The sequence below is a fragment of the Leuresthes tenuis genome, unplaced genomic scaffold (assembly GCF_036924035.1).
Source record: "Leuresthes tenuis unplaced genomic scaffold, fLeuTen1.0.hap1 SCAF_17, whole genome shotgun sequence".
Lineage (NCBI taxonomy): Eukaryota > Metazoa > Chordata > Actinopteri > Atheriniformes > Atherinopsidae > Leuresthes > Leuresthes tenuis.
Window position 1 is genome coordinate 13,050,224 of NW_027325371.1, and position 15,599 is coordinate 13,065,822.

The 15,599-nt window shown below is 35.2% G+C and overlaps 1 protein-coding gene and 1 long non-coding RNA gene across 2 annotated transcripts; both read right to left on the minus strand.

Annotated features, from left to right (window-relative positions):
* Positions 1-404: 404 nt before the first annotated feature.
* LOC140272992 (uncharacterized) lies at positions 405-1,670 on the minus strand. The gene is made up of 5 exons (XR_011907995.1): positions 1,549-1,670; positions 1,367-1,411; positions 958-982; positions 747-836; positions 405-462 (listed from the first exon to the last, which is right to left on the minus strand). It is a non-coding gene; the product is annotated as an uncharacterized lncRNA (long non-coding RNA).
* A 3,127-nt stretch (positions 1,671-4,797) lies between these two features.
* On the minus strand, positions 4,798-14,881 carry LOC140272990 (nuclear GTPase SLIP-GC-like). The gene is made up of 26 exons (XM_072368517.1): positions 14,800-14,881; positions 14,576-14,651; positions 14,331-14,443; positions 14,096-14,158; positions 13,415-13,441; positions 13,129-13,164; positions 12,917-12,964; positions 12,696-12,720; positions 12,466-12,555; positions 12,098-12,191; positions 10,769-10,985; positions 10,416-10,631; positions 9,547-9,753; positions 9,294-9,444; positions 8,944-8,978; positions 8,699-8,758; positions 8,517-8,604; positions 8,263-8,384; positions 7,869-8,045; positions 7,630-7,784; positions 6,486-6,603; positions 6,198-6,306; positions 5,974-6,107; positions 5,196-5,277; positions 5,020-5,101; positions 4,798-4,932 (listed from the first exon to the last, which is right to left on the minus strand). Exons 2-26 carry the CDS (start codon positions 14,640-14,642, stop codon positions 4,851-4,853), a joined length of 2,598 nt encoding a protein of 865 aa, XP_072224618.1. The 5' UTR covers positions 14,643-14,651; positions 14,800-14,881; the 3' UTR covers positions 4,798-4,850.
* Positions 14,882-15,599: the final 718 nt, after the last annotated feature.

Sequence of the window (15,599 nt, forward strand, 5' to 3'; positions counted from 1 at the left end):
TTGAGCAGAAACAAATGCATACACTAAAAATTCAGGTGTTTTATATTACCAATGCCTATAATGATTACTTCCATGAGAAACAAGACACAACTACACATGGAGTTATTATCTAACCTAGTTATTAACGATCCAGGAAATTACTAATGATTCATGAAGGTATTTCGCACAAATAAAAAGAATTGCCACACTACCATTTAGTCATATTAATTTTTCAGCTCAATACTGTAGAACTCATTTTAATGCTACCATGATACCACGCTATATACCATAGTTGTATATACCGTACCATAGTTCGTAAAATGTAATGTAAACTTGCTGTAAAATGGATAAGCAGTCAAGAGTAGATGACAACACACACCAAATAAGGAGAACTTTATACTCACTTCAGGAAACGATTGAGCTCGTTTTCTTTAGTGTCTAGTTTCACCTGAACTCCCTTCATGATATCTTTCACTGCCTCTGCTGGGGTAAAAGTGAAGCACTTTTAAGCAGGAATGATCATTCGTAGCAAACTCAGAATATTTGAGATTAATTTTCTTTGCTTGATTGACTTTACGTAAATAATGTATCAGGTTCATACTTTGGCTTCTTATCAAAGGACCCTAGATCTGTTAATTACATATAAAATTTGATTTTTGGGACCATGTCTGATGCAGAAAGTTGTGATACAAGAGAAAACACAGTCTATATTCAAGGGTTAATAAGTTAACTGTCGGCTTCCAGAGATAGAAAAGAAATACAAATACCTGCTTCCGTGGAGTCACACTGACGTTTAGCTGGCGGTTGCCCTGTACTGCAACCGCCCTCAGTATCCAAGTTTCGCTTTCTTTGTTGAACTGAAATTATGTTAAATGCATGTGATTTTTTCCCCTGGGGCTCTATTATGAAACTTGCTCTTGAGTAAGTTACTGTATGTCAGTACAGAAGAATGTCACAATAATATAATATGTATCTCACCTTCATCACTTGTGGATTTGCAGACCTGTGTGTGAACGTAAATATTTGACTCAAACAATTGGTGATGAAGACATAGTACCCAGCTATTCAGATGGGTTATTGAACCAACTTTCAGGCTTATGTAAAATTCACACATAATAATACATTCATAATTTCATCCTATATCCAATTAGCTTTATAAACCATATTAGAATGACTATTTAAGAAATTAACTTGTCAGACAGTCTCAAGACACCACAAAACGTCTAATTTATAGTTAAAGTAAATACAGGAATGTACACGTCTGAAATATCAATATGATTGTAATTGGAGAAAAAGCAGTTATTATGAAACAATATTAGCTGACATTAAACATAATCTAAACTAACAGATCACATGTAAATACATACCTAATCGGCATCAAACTTACTTGAGCAGAAGATTCTTTTCTCTCCTGATTTATGTTTTTTTCTTTCTAGAGACAAGAAAACATTTGGAAATCAACCACAGCAAACACTTACGATCATAATTTTACATAAGTTCATCTCTAATAGTAGTTGTTTACACAGTGGGATTTACAAGAGTTATTTCTATTAAAACACCGAACAGTACCTTTAACTGCTCAAGTGCATGCTTGAAAGTTGCTCTTGGTCCCAAATATTCAAACAGTTCGTTAATTTCTTCTTGTCCAAGGACATAGAAACTTTTCTCGTCAACCTTTTGATCTGCAATCAAAATATTCAGTTAAAAAAATATGTTTTCATGGATGAGTTAAATAATTTTGGACATAGAAGTTACTGTTATAATTTAAAGTGTGCTCAGTCTCACAGAGATAATAGAATGGTTGTATTAGCAAGGTAATCCATCAATTCTTTACCTCGAAATTTCTCAATATAGTCTTTTAGACCCAATTTAGTTAGTGTGTTACGAACGAAATCATCCATGTCCAAGAACTGAAATGGAAATAGAGGTTTTCAAACAAACAAACAAACAAACAAAATTACACATAACATCAGTTATCCCTTAAATAGGTGGTATAATTATGGACATATTTATTGTTTTAAAAATTTAGATACATGAGAACATTTTACAGTACCTGTTATTGAGGATCTTGAAGACAAAAGCAGGTAAGCAGGGAGGTGTGAATTCACCAAAGAGGCACAGATCTGTAAGACGGTTTGAAGGGAACAGACAAAGGGAAAAATACAGGAACAGACCAGAAAATGGGTGTTGGAAGTTATGTGCCTGAGTGGGCAGGGAGGTGTTGGGTTACTGAGAAGATGGGAGTGGCTGAACATAGATGATTTGGAGAAGTCAACCATAATGATTGATTGATGATTAAGGGACATTTTATTATTGAAAATATTATTTATTATCAAAGAGGATTAACTGAATTTATAGAATAGACTAGTCACACTAAAGTAGTTGCTCTTTGGAGATGCCCAAAGTTTCCTGTTGGTTTTCCCAAAGTTTAGTTTCATAAAGAAAACTTAAGAAAAGTTCAAGTTATATAGAGGATTACTTCTGCAAAATATAATTAAAATGCACAACAGGCATCCACATGTCAGCTTACTATGTCTGTATCAAGATGTGAATGTTATAAATTGAAGTTAAAGGAACTTTTGGTTTCTGTTTCCTACTCATACATGTCTCCACTGATACTTCTTCTTTTGCGGTCTCTCCACCTTTCAAAGAGGGCGAGTTCAGTTTAACGATAGAGATGCACACAAAACTTGTCAAATAAATTCTGAATTGTATCTTTGTACTACTGCGTTATCAAGTTGTTACGGTACAAAAATGACTAACTAATTTTGACAGCTCTAGCTTGTCTTTAAAGAGATCTAAATTTGTTAGACAGATTATTGCCTCCAAGGAGTCTCATACAGCTATCAAAAAAATTAAACAAGTTCATCAGATTGTGATATAAACGTCAGCTTATCACGATTATGTGAATCCAACCAAAGTGTGTGTTTTTGTCATCACAGCTAACTCCAGCTCTAATGACACTCCAATTTGTCAGGTTTTTATAAGTAATGTCTTCACCACTTTGAAATTACAAAATTAATCCACACTAATGTTCAGCAGCTCTTACAGGAAATGCAGCATGCAAATGTATCAATGTGAAGATGAGGCACACATTTGTATGTGTCCCAAAACTCCACTCACAAACGTACCCTGAACCATGTTTTGGATCTAATCATTGCACGCACATTTTGACAGACAAATTGAGGGTAAACTGACACAGAGGAAAACAAGAAACAAAAACTGAACAAAAACAGAATTATCTCGAGATAAAGCATAACTTTTTTTTTTTTTTCTCTCTTTGTGACTTTAGACAACTGTGGCAGGGACACCAACCCAATATTATACAGGACTATTCTGTGAGGCTTTAATTTGTTTAACCTTGTCTGACAACCAGAAAAACATCTTACAGTTCACTATAAAGTCACAATGTTGTATTAATTTAGCGATAGGATACAAAGTTATTACTGTCAGTATTGACGGTCGGAGGAGAAGGATCCAAAGGCAGGACTATCTTTGTGATGGATTGGGGACCTGTCCAGGGTATATCCTACTGCTCTCATTTGCATATTTTTCTTTTGTCAGATGGATAAACATGTCAGAAAGTGAGATTAATGTCAGCCTATTGAGACTGCATGTCAACTTGTGGCCCCTAAATGAATTCCCACTCTGCTCTAATAAAATACCAATTTTATAACTATAACGTTATCTGATAAAATCATCATTCAAGTAACTTAAAGATATCTTATCGTGTAAAGAGCCTTGAAGATCATGTCTTTGCAATGCATTTGGCTCCACTTTAATATACAATTATCTCACATAGCAAAAGTTAGAAGCAACAGAATGTCGTTAACTTTTTCCTCAAATGCTCATAAGCATCAGTGTCCAACCTACATTTGTCAAACTCTTGATGTCCCTCACATGCATCTTTACTGGAACAAGGATTCAACGTTTCAAGTAACAAAATAGACACAAGTATGTGTTGAGTAATATTTAATCAATTTAAAACGAAGGAAATTTAAATTTACACGTTAACTTACAGCTTAGAGGAAGTACAGCAAATCAAATGCATAAAAGGCAGTACAGACTATTCAAAACAAAAATAGATCATGACAGTGATGTTAGATTCCAGATAGAATATCTTTATTGATTTAATCTATCAAACATTTAATATAAAGTATATATAAGATCAAACACACAGGATGTGCTATGTCCAGGTTTTAATGTACCACATGCATAGAAATAATAGTTCCAGTGCTCCTTACATGATTAGAGTAGACTGAGGTATAATGAAATAATGGAAAAGTCCCAAGTGGAGGTGAAGCGGGATGTTAAGGACCCAGAATGCAGATATACCAGGAAGAAGGTAACAATAAAACGAACAAACGGTTTCTTGAAATAACTAAGCACGTCGAGTTGAACAGAATAACAACTAAATTTAAAAACAGAAACAGACTAAATACAATGGAAACACAAGAAACCAGATGCCCTGTGCTCACAACATACATAGATACATTCTGGTCTGGCAAAAAGAACTGAAATCCAGCAGAATATATACTGAGGGGCAGTTAACAAATGGAAAACAGCTGAGGTAATCAGCAGATGAAACCAGGTGTGACACAGGAACCAGAAATCTAACAAATAACCAAGATTACCAGAGCCAAACAATTAATTGATAAAGGGCAGAAATTTTCGACAAAAAACTGAAATGCACATTTGACAGAAAGAGAAAAAGTACATAAAACAACACTCAGACAGTTTAGATGACAACTTCAAATGGAATCCAGACAGCTCATGTCCTCAGCCATCTTTCTGAGTCAGTGACCTACTGCTTCTGCGGTTTGTTTGTTCTTTTTTTTGCTGAGAGAGGGAAAACTGCTCACAGTGGAATCTTATGGTCTGATTGTTGCCCTTGTGTTGACCAGCTGCTTTGCTGAGCTGCATCTGTCAGTGCAGCTACTGGGCACATCAGCACTGGAGTAAACAAAATCAAAATGATTTATTATTAGTCAGGACAAAAACAATTGACAAAATATCCAGACATTTTTACAAATCTTTTACCCAATTTGTGTGGTTTGTTTTGCAGAACGGCCTCTTAGTTGATAATAGAGTTTCTTAACCTCCAGGAAATCATCTGAAACATCTATAACAACAAAACACGTATTGAAAATATGATAATTAATTATGGTGAGCAATATTTATAGGATGTTCGCTAAAGAAATTATTGTTCCCTTTACCTGGGATTGAATGGTCGTCTGTCCTGAGTGAGAGCTCAGTTGATTCCTTCAAGGTTTTCTCCAGAGTCCTCAAGATGTACGTCTAATTTAACATCAAAGTGTTTAACACTCAAAATTTGTGTTTGAGATTAACAGATCATCATCTGCATTGTAGCATACTCACTATTAAATCAAAGCAGGAAATGTGTGTGTGCATTATGTCTAATTGCGCATGAAATTTGTATCGTGTGGAAGGAAAATAAATTGTGAATATGTGCGGTGAGATGAGTTATGATATTTGACTGTGCGGATATAATTTATAGAGATGCCTAATAAAGGCAAGAAAATGGGAAAAGATCACAGAGCTGAATTAGATCTCAATCTCAATTAGGTCTCAATTACATTTTCTTGGCAAAATACGTTGGTGAACAACTGGCAACTTAGAAGTTACTTAGTCTGGAAAAAAAGCATTAGTAATGTGAAAAATGAGGTTACAATTACCACAAGTAGGGGTATATGTGCAAAACAGATGATAGAAACTGTTTCAAATTATATTGGCAATAACATTTGTTAATAAGCTACAAAGCAAGCCATCCATCGTTGAATGTACAAAGCAAAAAGAAAAATATTATACATACTCTAGATTTTTCTATTTATGTCTGTTTTTTCAAACAGTTTTGAATTCTAACGATGTCTGCAGTTATTTTAGTTAAGGATTAGCTTTCGGTGGATGTGTAGAGCAGATTTTTTTACTTTTTTAAACTACATTTCCATTTAAATTCAGAAAAATGGGACATACCCTCAAGTGATTCAGGTGGGACAGCAGAACATCTTTAGCCTGGGCGAACATGATGTTTTCCGATTCACATACATGCCTCTCGATGGTTTCCCTCATTTTTTTCAGCATGCCTGTCCCCTTAATTCCTGCTGCTTCTACAAGACAGATTTTTGGATAATTTTGACGTTGAATGTAAATGTATTTTATGATGGTGACAACATATTTGTCATGTCATTCTTTCTTACGCTCATAGCAGACTTGCATAATTTCCTCGATTTTCTCCGTCAGGCTGTTGTAGACCACTTTCTTTCTGTCGCGTATGATCGGATTCAGTTTATTCTTCATTTTCTCGACCTAAGAGAGATCAGAAAAGTACGCTCAGCATTTTCAAACATGGCCATCTCTGCAGATTCTACTTAAAATGCAGTCAATTACGCTCTCTTGTTAAAGCACTCTTTAGAATATCTCAGTTTTAACTGAAAGAATGCAATTAATTTCCCAATGAACAAGATGGTGCTTTTCTCATCATTTACCTCTGTTTTAAGAAATACCAGCTGAAGTTTGACTTCTTTGTATTCCTTAATCAGTCCCTCTGTGTCAAGTGAAAACTCGTTGATCACCCCATTGAATGGTCCACGTTTTCCCTCATTTCTGAAATGTATTTAAAAGTAAAAAAATTAGGCTGAATACATTTGTATTTCACGATCATAATAATGGTTTTCTTTGTAACATCATCAGAAAAACGCATGCACAACCAGGGGGCAAAATGCAGCATTTTACTCAGCTTGTTTGGCAGAGTCGAGCTGCTGAATGGTGATGACTTACTGGCACCGTTTAATATTTGCTTAAAAAGGCGTATGGAAGCTGTTAACAACAAACAATGTCGAAAATCCTGGGAAATGTCACAGTTTATGTTTTTTATGTCACAATTTATGTTGTTTATGTCACAGTTTATGTTTAAATAGTCTTGTTTTCAGTTTCTCGTGTTTTCAGGTTATGTTCTTGCCATGTTTCTCCCCTGTCACGTTAGTTTCACTCATGTCACCTGCTTCATTGTCATCAGCTGCACGGCATTCACTAATCACTCCCTCCACAGTTTGTAGTCTCCTGGTTTCCTTTCACTCATTGCAGAATCCTCAGTCATAGTCATAGTCACTTGCCACAGTTTGTTTGTTAACCGTAGTCTTTTCTCATTTTTTCCATAGTCTTGTTCCATAGCCACAGTCTTGTTTTGTTTATCAACGTTTAAGTATTTTTGAATCCGGCTCTTTGTTTTTTGCCTTGCTCCCTGTTTTTTGTGAATAAACCAAGTTTACTTTCAAACAACTGCATCTGGGTCCAACCTTACACCACTGTTCGTGACAGGAAAAAACGTTCTGAATCACTGTCCACTTACATTTTTCAGAAGTCTATATGAATACTCTGAACTATTAAATACGGTTTTATGTATGAGCAATTTGATGATTAAGTCATAAAGAATTGACAAACGATGAAATTGTGTGTATATTAAGGAATTACCAGCCTATCAATGCCACCTGCAGTTTACCTGGATGCATGACCCATCAATGTTTGTATAAAAGAAACACATCCATGTAGTTTTTACTAATTCCATGCATCCGTCATAGTCAGAAAATGAGTCAACAAATACTTTTAGTGTGCAACAATGTCACTTCTTACGGGAAGGTCTTCCTGAATTCCTCATCAATGCTGTCAGTCAGGCATGATGCTAACTTCATGTTCAAGTTTATTTGTTGTCTCTTTTTAGGTTTATAGATGCCGTTGTTCCTGACAACACACTTCAGTGTCCCATGAAATCCACTGCCGCTTTTTCTCTGTGACAAAACACGAAAAACATTCTTTAACACACATTCAAAGAAAGTCAAAATTAGCTTGACGTTTATCATCAAAATACATACGGGAGGATACAAGACCGAGTTCAAGTGTCTTTTACATGAACATTTTGATTTTTCCACTCCTTCACTAAGACATCTCTCAAAAACCGTGTAGGCTTTGTCCATTTCTTTTTTGACTTTAGCAAGTTGAGACGTTAACTTTCTCTCGAGGTGTTCAGACACAGCAGTTTTTTTGCCAGCCTGAAATAAATAAAAAAACAAACGTTACTTTTTTCTTCTCCTGTTTATTAGGTTATGTTTTTAACAATCAGCTTATGTTATGTAACCATTATGTAGAAAGTCACATACAATACTTTTACGGCACAGCATTCTATAGAGGTCATCTTTCAGACAAAAAATCAATTATATTTACCACTGCTTAAGACAGTGAATTAATTTTCTATTTTTTTTATCTCACCGTTTCTTTATATCTGGCCCCTTGAATCAAAGAGAGAATCCCATAAGCTCCAGACACATAGTTTAATGTCACTGAGTGACAGTCATTCAGATTCTGCAAGAATCCACGAAGCTTTGGGATTTCTGTAAAAAACAGAACCTTATTTACCTTAGTTGAATATCACAATCCCATTTGTCATTTTTGTCTGAATTAAGATAAACTAAAACAAAACACATGCTATAAATTTTAACTCAGAATATGAGGAATTCACCTACCGGTGCCTTTTAGGTTTCGACTGTTTCCTTTCAGAAACTCTGTGGAGCTCACTGTGAACACTTTTAAACAGTCGTCACTAAAGTGTTTCTGAAAAAGGAACAAAAAAGATTTTGGTTGGAACATGTCTTTTTAAATGCAAACAAACCTTATGTGAGATATTCTGTCAGTCTATAAAACGTGCTTTTATCTTGTTCAGCTTGTTGAATTCTTTCCTCACTCCTGCCTTGGCATCTAGTTTTCTGAAAGGAATGCAAACATTAACGAAAAGATATTCATTACATTAAAAATGTCCATTTTTTTCAACAATTTCTCTTACTAAACGGTTCTACCATATTGAAAAGGTACTCATTTAATTTAAATGTCCAAGCTTTCCAATTAAGTTTTCTGAACACAAGCTTGTATTTTGGTAACAGTAACAGGGAAATCCTTCAAGCTCCGCTGTCTTCCGTTGATGGACAGATGTCTCTTTCAGTAGGAATTGAGCTGAAATGAGTGATTCATTCAAACTAAAATTGCTGAGCAATGCTGACGGTGTGACAAGTGTGTTTTATTAATGTTGTTGCCTTTTGGTGATTGACATAGCCACAATGCCTTGAGCTCATTAAAGTGGATAATCAAGAGTTCCACAAGGAACTGTCTGTAATTCATGCAATATTGACAAGAGAAGAGTTCCTTTTATTAGAACATCTTAAGCCAAAGGTCAATCATTAGTTTAGTCATCACAGCAAACGATGATCCTTGATTCACTTACATATCTTCTGAGGCTTTAAAAAGATCGGTTTTAGTGCAGATAAAGTGAATGTGCCGACACTCGCCACCATTTCCAATGAGGCTACTGACATCTTTCAGGATGTCCCAGGACTCTTTTTCTGATGCTGCTCGATTGATTTCTGCCACAATCCACACAGTAGAGCATTTTCCAACAATCTGAAAGTACATTAGAGATACATACATATTAGAATAGATCATCGTCAGTTCTACAATACACATTAAACAAGCAATAACCTGTAGTGTCCAAGAATAAATTACCCCTTTCCACATTTTATCTCTGCTCTTGTTACGGTCCCCATTCCCAGGAAGGTCTACAAGTGTGACATGCTGAAGAATATCCTTCTGTGGCACCCTGACAGTCACACATTTCACCAGTGGCCAATACCACCTCTTTACTTCTTTACCATCTTCTTGTTTTGAGCCACTTCTCGTGTATTTGAGAAGTTTTTGTGACAGCTCTTTAGCCTGAGAAAGAACAAAAGAAAATCGAGGCTATTTAATTCACGTGCTCAAACTGGCCTGAGGTTGGCAGAAATAACTTCCATATGATGAAAAAAAAGGTAGCTCAGAACCACTAACATGAAAGGGAATTATAAAAGTGAATTTTGAATAATTCTTGATGCTTCAACATTAAGGTATGTCCAACTGGGAAAAAAGAAGCAATAAAAATAATAATGCAAGAATGTTTTTCATATCTGTGTTCAAGCCAACAGTATTTCAGACATTTGCAAGACTTGTTTACATTTATAAATGCTAAAAAAACGGTCAATTTAACATGGGTTCTATCAACTGAGACTATTCAATCAGTACATTCTACATACAATATTGTATAAAAAGTAGTTTAAAAAAGAAAAGGAAGTGTGTTACGTTATTCTTTCTGGCAATGTTATGACCTATATTATCGTTTCAATCATGTAGAGACTTCTAGGTTAACAAATGCATGTTGGCACTTCACCCAGACAACTTACAAAATTGTGTATCCTAACGGGATGTTAACATTGTGAAAAGTTCACTTAAGTCTTTTTCTAGCCTATAAATTAAGTGGTTTTAGTGTCTAAATCTAAGTAAAGATCAAGTGAAACTGAAAGAGAAGAGTGGATGAATAAACACATGGACATCAAACTTACTGATCCACATGTTAACTTCTTTGTCTTGGACTGGAGAAATTCCGGAATCTCGTTGAAGTATTTGTCATCCATGGGGTTTTCAGGGTGTCCTTGTTCCTCTCCATACAGTGCTGACACCTTTTCAACAATGTCATTATATTCCTCATCATCTTCCTCTTCCTGGGGTGTATTGTTTCCAGGTAAGAGTTGCAGGGACCATAACTCATCAGCCCATTCCTAAAAAAAAATTACTTTTTACTTTCATTACATGACTTCTAGTGTAAAAACAACTGTATGGTTGCAGCTACAATTTTGCTCTTCAGTTAGGTATTAGCTTTTAAAAGATAATGAACATATTTACTGTTACATTTTACCTCTTTTGTAATGAACTCAATGTCCGCCTCATAGTTTAGGTTGTCCATGTTAGCCTCGACTTTAATCATGACTGAGGTACATGCATTGACTTCTCCGGAGGGCAAAAGATCCTTTTCTCCAATGACAGCGTTAATCAAGGAACTCTTTCCAGCTCCAGTTCTACCAAATACTCCTATAAGCTCCCTCTTGTCAGTCCTCAAACCCTTGATTTTAGTTCTGTTAAAAGTTTAGATATGGGTTAACCGATTTACCTGAAGCTATGCTTACACTTGATAATTTGAAATAAATTACATTGAGTTGTTTTACATTAACATTGCCTTTAATGCCAACAGGTATTTGAAACAAGACGCAATTACACATTGACTTGTCACTTAACTTTTCATTTTCACTTGAAAATGACTGAGGCCTGCTATTTCACAGCTTAGTGGATGATTATAAAGCCTTTAACTCACAGTGGTTGGTCTTAAGACCTGGATCTGGTCAAGCCTGATAATCATTAACAGCTCAAAATGGTGTCTCTCCAAATCTTACTTTCTCCAGAGTATAAGATGCTTTTAATGACCTGCAGACCTTCCCTTTTATTTGAAAGCTTATTATAAAAGTAAAAAAGACAAAATGTTCAAACATTGTTGTAAATGCACTCCAAACTGTCTTTTGGCTACAGCGATGTTGCACTGGCAGGAATCTTAACTTTGGCTCCACTAACAATGTAAATGTTTATGTTTATGCATTTAGCAGACGCTTTTATCCAAAGCGACTTACAGGTAGGCAGATAGGGTAAGGGGGTCTTGCCTAAGGACCACTACACTATCCAGTCCCTTATGACTTATGACTTTTATAGTTCTTGTCTACTCTGTACCATGAATATATATTTTATCCTCATATTGCTACCATTATCCTTAAACCAATCTGGACACTGTCTCCTATTTGATTCTTTGCACAGGACAATTATTGCACCCACCACAATGAAAAGACATATCTGTGTCTTCAGTCTGCCATCAGTAATTCCATCATTTATAAGTAACCTTGATGGTGTATCACGGGAGAGACTAGTTTTCAAAGTTCTTCAAAACAACTCTGACTTGAAGAGCACTGGTTTCTGAAGCTATGTACCTTACTGGCATGAGCTGCATCACGGCTTGAAATGATCAACACGTACACCTCTGATAGATCCTTCTTTAAAGTTTTGATACGATTTCCTTTGTCGTTGTCTTGAGATGTTTAAAGGCATTTTGCAAAATTTTAATTTAAGACTAACTTGTTGTGAAACTGGTGCATAGTCATGAGCAGATCTAGCACACACCAAATAAGGAAAACTTTATACTCACTTCAGGAAAGCATTGAGCTTTGTGTGGTCTTGGTTGTCTAGTCTCACTTGAACTCTCCTCATGATAGTTTTCACTTCAGACAGTATCGTTTCTGCTGGTGTAAAAGTGAAGAACTTTAAACCAGGAACCATGAGCCAGTGAAGATATTTCACAAGATGCAAGATGAATATCTGAATCCATATATACTCAAATCTGTACTGGAACTACACTTACTGTACATTGCAGTGTACAGTTGTAGCGAACATTAATTTTGATCTTATTAAATTATGTTACAGGCAGAAAGTAGCAATACAAAAGAAAATGTATTCCATAGTTAATCCCCACAAGTCAGCTGTTGGTTACCAGAGTTAGAAAATAAATTAAAATACCTGATTCTCTAGAGTCACGCCTCCATTTAGCTGATGGTTGCCCCGTCCTGGACTCGCCCTGAAGATCCAACTTTCGCTTTCCTAGTTTGACTAAAAATGATTATAAATACAGAAGATTGTTGCCTGGGTCTCTATCATGAAACGTGCTCTTGAAAGAGTTATGGCAAGTCAACAGGTTGCTGCCTTCCAAATACAGATGTGTATCATCAATAATATAATATATATCTCACCTTCATCTTGTGTGGATTGCCAAACCTGTATTGGAACATGTATATTATATTTTCTGAATTTAGAACACCTTTTTAGACACCACAATACTTCAAATGCAGGAGAATACAAAAATGTTCACTCTTTAAATATCAATATAATCCTCCCTGGAAAAAAAATCAGTGATATACATTAATTCATCATATAAAAACATACATAATCAGCATTAAACTATTTAACTTACTTGAGGAGAATGTTTGGGTTTGAGCTCCTGATCAGTTTTTTTTTCTTTCTATAGAAAGGAAAACAGTTGCAAATCAGCCACAACTAATAATTTACAAGGTTCTAGTTCATGTGGATTTCAGCTTCTTTGGATATCATCATAATCTTACAGAATATCTCCTGTAAAGGATTCACAAAAGGAATTATCAGCTAATCATCAGCAAAGAACTTTACCCTCAATTTCACAAGTTCATTCTTTGAAGATCTTTCTTTCTCCTGATTTGGGTTATGTTTTTCTCCCTTGACACAAGAAAACAGTTGCAAATCAACAACAGCAAAGACTTTAGAAAATTCTAGTTCATGCAGATTTCAGCTTCTTTGAATATCGTCATGATCTTACAGAATATAAACCTATAATAGGATTTGTCTAAATAGTAGGATTTACAAGAGTAATTTGCAACAAATCTTCACCACTGAATTCTACCTTTAATTTCTCAGGTTCATTCTTGGACGATGTTTTTCTCTCCTGATTTGGGTTTCTTTCATTCTACAGACAAGTAAAAAGTTACAAATCAACAACAGCAAATACTGTAGAAATTTTCTAGTTAATGCTGATTTTAGCTGCCTTGAATACAATCACAATGTTACAGAATATCTCCTGTTATCCTCTTTATAAAGGATTCACGAGAGGAATTAGCAGCTAATCATCAGCAAAGAAAAGTTTATTCTTTGAAGATCTTTTTCTCTCCTGATTTGTTTTTTTTTCTCTCTTGACACAAGAAAACATTTGAAATCAACAACAGCAAAGACTGTAGAAAAGTCTAGTTCATGCTGATTTCAGCTTCTTTAGTTACAATCATGAATTTAAATAATATGACCTGTCCAGCATTTGTCTGCATAAATAGGAATTACAAAAGTAATTTACAACTAAGCTTAAGCATAGAACTTTTACTTTTAACTTCTGAAGGTCATTCTTGGACAATATTTTTCTCTCCTGATTTGGGTTATTTTTTTCTCTCTTGACACAAGAAAACATTTGAAATCAACAACAGCAAAGACTGTAGAAAATTCTAGTTCATGCTGATTTCAGCTTCTTTAGTTACAATCATGAATTTATAGAATATGACCTGTCATAGCATTTGTCTGCATAACAGGATTTACAAGAGTAATTTGCAACTAAGCTTAAGCATAGAACTTTTACCTTTAACTTCTCAAGGTCATTCTTGAACGATGTTTTTCTCTCCTGATTTGGTTTATTTTTTCTCTAGAGACAAAAAAGAATAGTGGCGAATCAACCACAGCAAATCATTTAGTAAATGTCTCGTTAATGCTGACTTCAGCTTCTCTAGATACAGTCATAATCTTTCAGAATATGTCCTGTAATCCTTTTGATTCACAAGAGGAATTAGCAGCAAAGCTTCAGCACAGAACTTTACCTTTAATTTCTCAAGTTCTTTCACAAATATTGTCCTTGGCCCCAGTCTTGGGATCAATTCCTTAATTCCTTTATCTTCAAGGCAACAGAAACTTTCCTCAGTAATCTCTTCATCTGAAATTAAAACACACAGTAAGGTACAAAGTTTGGTAGCTATGGATACAGATGTTAATGTTACAATTCCAGGTGTGCTCAGTCTGAGACTCGAAATTGAATGGTTGTATTAGCAAGATAATCCATTTTTACCTTGAAATATTTTAGTAAACTTTCTTAGACCCCATTCAGATAGTTTCTTACGAACAAAATCATCCATGACCAAGAACTGAAATAGAAATTGAGATTTTTAAAGTTATGATAGACCAATATTGCTACAGATACCGATATGATCAGTTATCTCTTAAATAGGTGGTAAAATTCTAGGCATATTTATCTTTTTGAAGAGTTAGATAAATAAGAACACTTTACAGTACCTGTTATTGATGGTCGTGAAGATAAAAGCAGGTAAGCAGGGAGGTGTAAAGTCACCAGAGATGCACAGATCTGTAAGAAGGTGCGAAGTTCACTCTCTGACAAAGGGAGAGTAGAATAAATAAATATGAAAGAGCGGTTTATTTAAAGAGGAACAGACCAGTAAGTGGGTGTCTGACGTCAGGTGACTGAGAGGAGCAGGGAGGTGTGGGGTTTCTGCTGAGCAGGTAGGAGTGGCTGTGGAGTTTGTGGAGATAATCAACCACAATCAATAAAAGAAAGTTTATCATTCATTAACAAAAGGGGATAAAGTGAATTTGAAGAATAGATAAATCACACTAAAGGAGGTGCTCTTGAAGATAGCCTGGAGTTTCCTGTTGATTTACCCAAAGTTTAGTTGTGTTTTACTGGAAAAAATAGTAATAATATAATAATAAGTAATTAAAAGGATTATCTATACAAAGTAGAGTTGAAATGCACAGCAGGGCTCCGCATATCAAATTTCTGTGTCTATTAAGCTGTACATGTGGTGAACTGAGGTTTGCGAATGTTTTTGTTTTTGTTAATTATTCAAACATGTCTCCACTGGTTCACATTCTTTGATAGTGTGTGCCCCCCCCCCTTCAAAAAGAGTGCATTCAGTTTAATGGTAGAGCTGCACCTCCGAAACTTGTCATACATCTTTGAACTACTGTGTTATTAAGTTTACAATATAAATTACAATATAATGTCTGCAACTCTGTGTTGTCTTTACAGATATGTTGAGAACTTGATTTCAAAGTTTTAGGCACATCATGAATTG

What these genes read in the sequence shown, in the direction of transcription:
- LOC140272990 (XM_072368517.1), bottom strand. Translation starts at nt 14,642, where the DNA reads ATGGATGATTTTGTTCGTAAGAAACTATCTGAATGGGGTCTAAGAAAG. An exon ending in TTGAGTTCATTACAAAAGAG is followed by an intron (nt 10,632 to 10,768) that starts GTAAAATGTAAC and finishes ATTTTTTTTTAG; the next exon opens with GAATGGGCTGATGAGTTATG. An exon ending in GGGCCAGATATAAAGAAACG is followed by an intron (nt 8,046 to 8,262) that starts GTGAGATAAAAA and finishes TATTTATTTCAG; the next exon opens with GCTGGCAAAAAAACTGCTGT.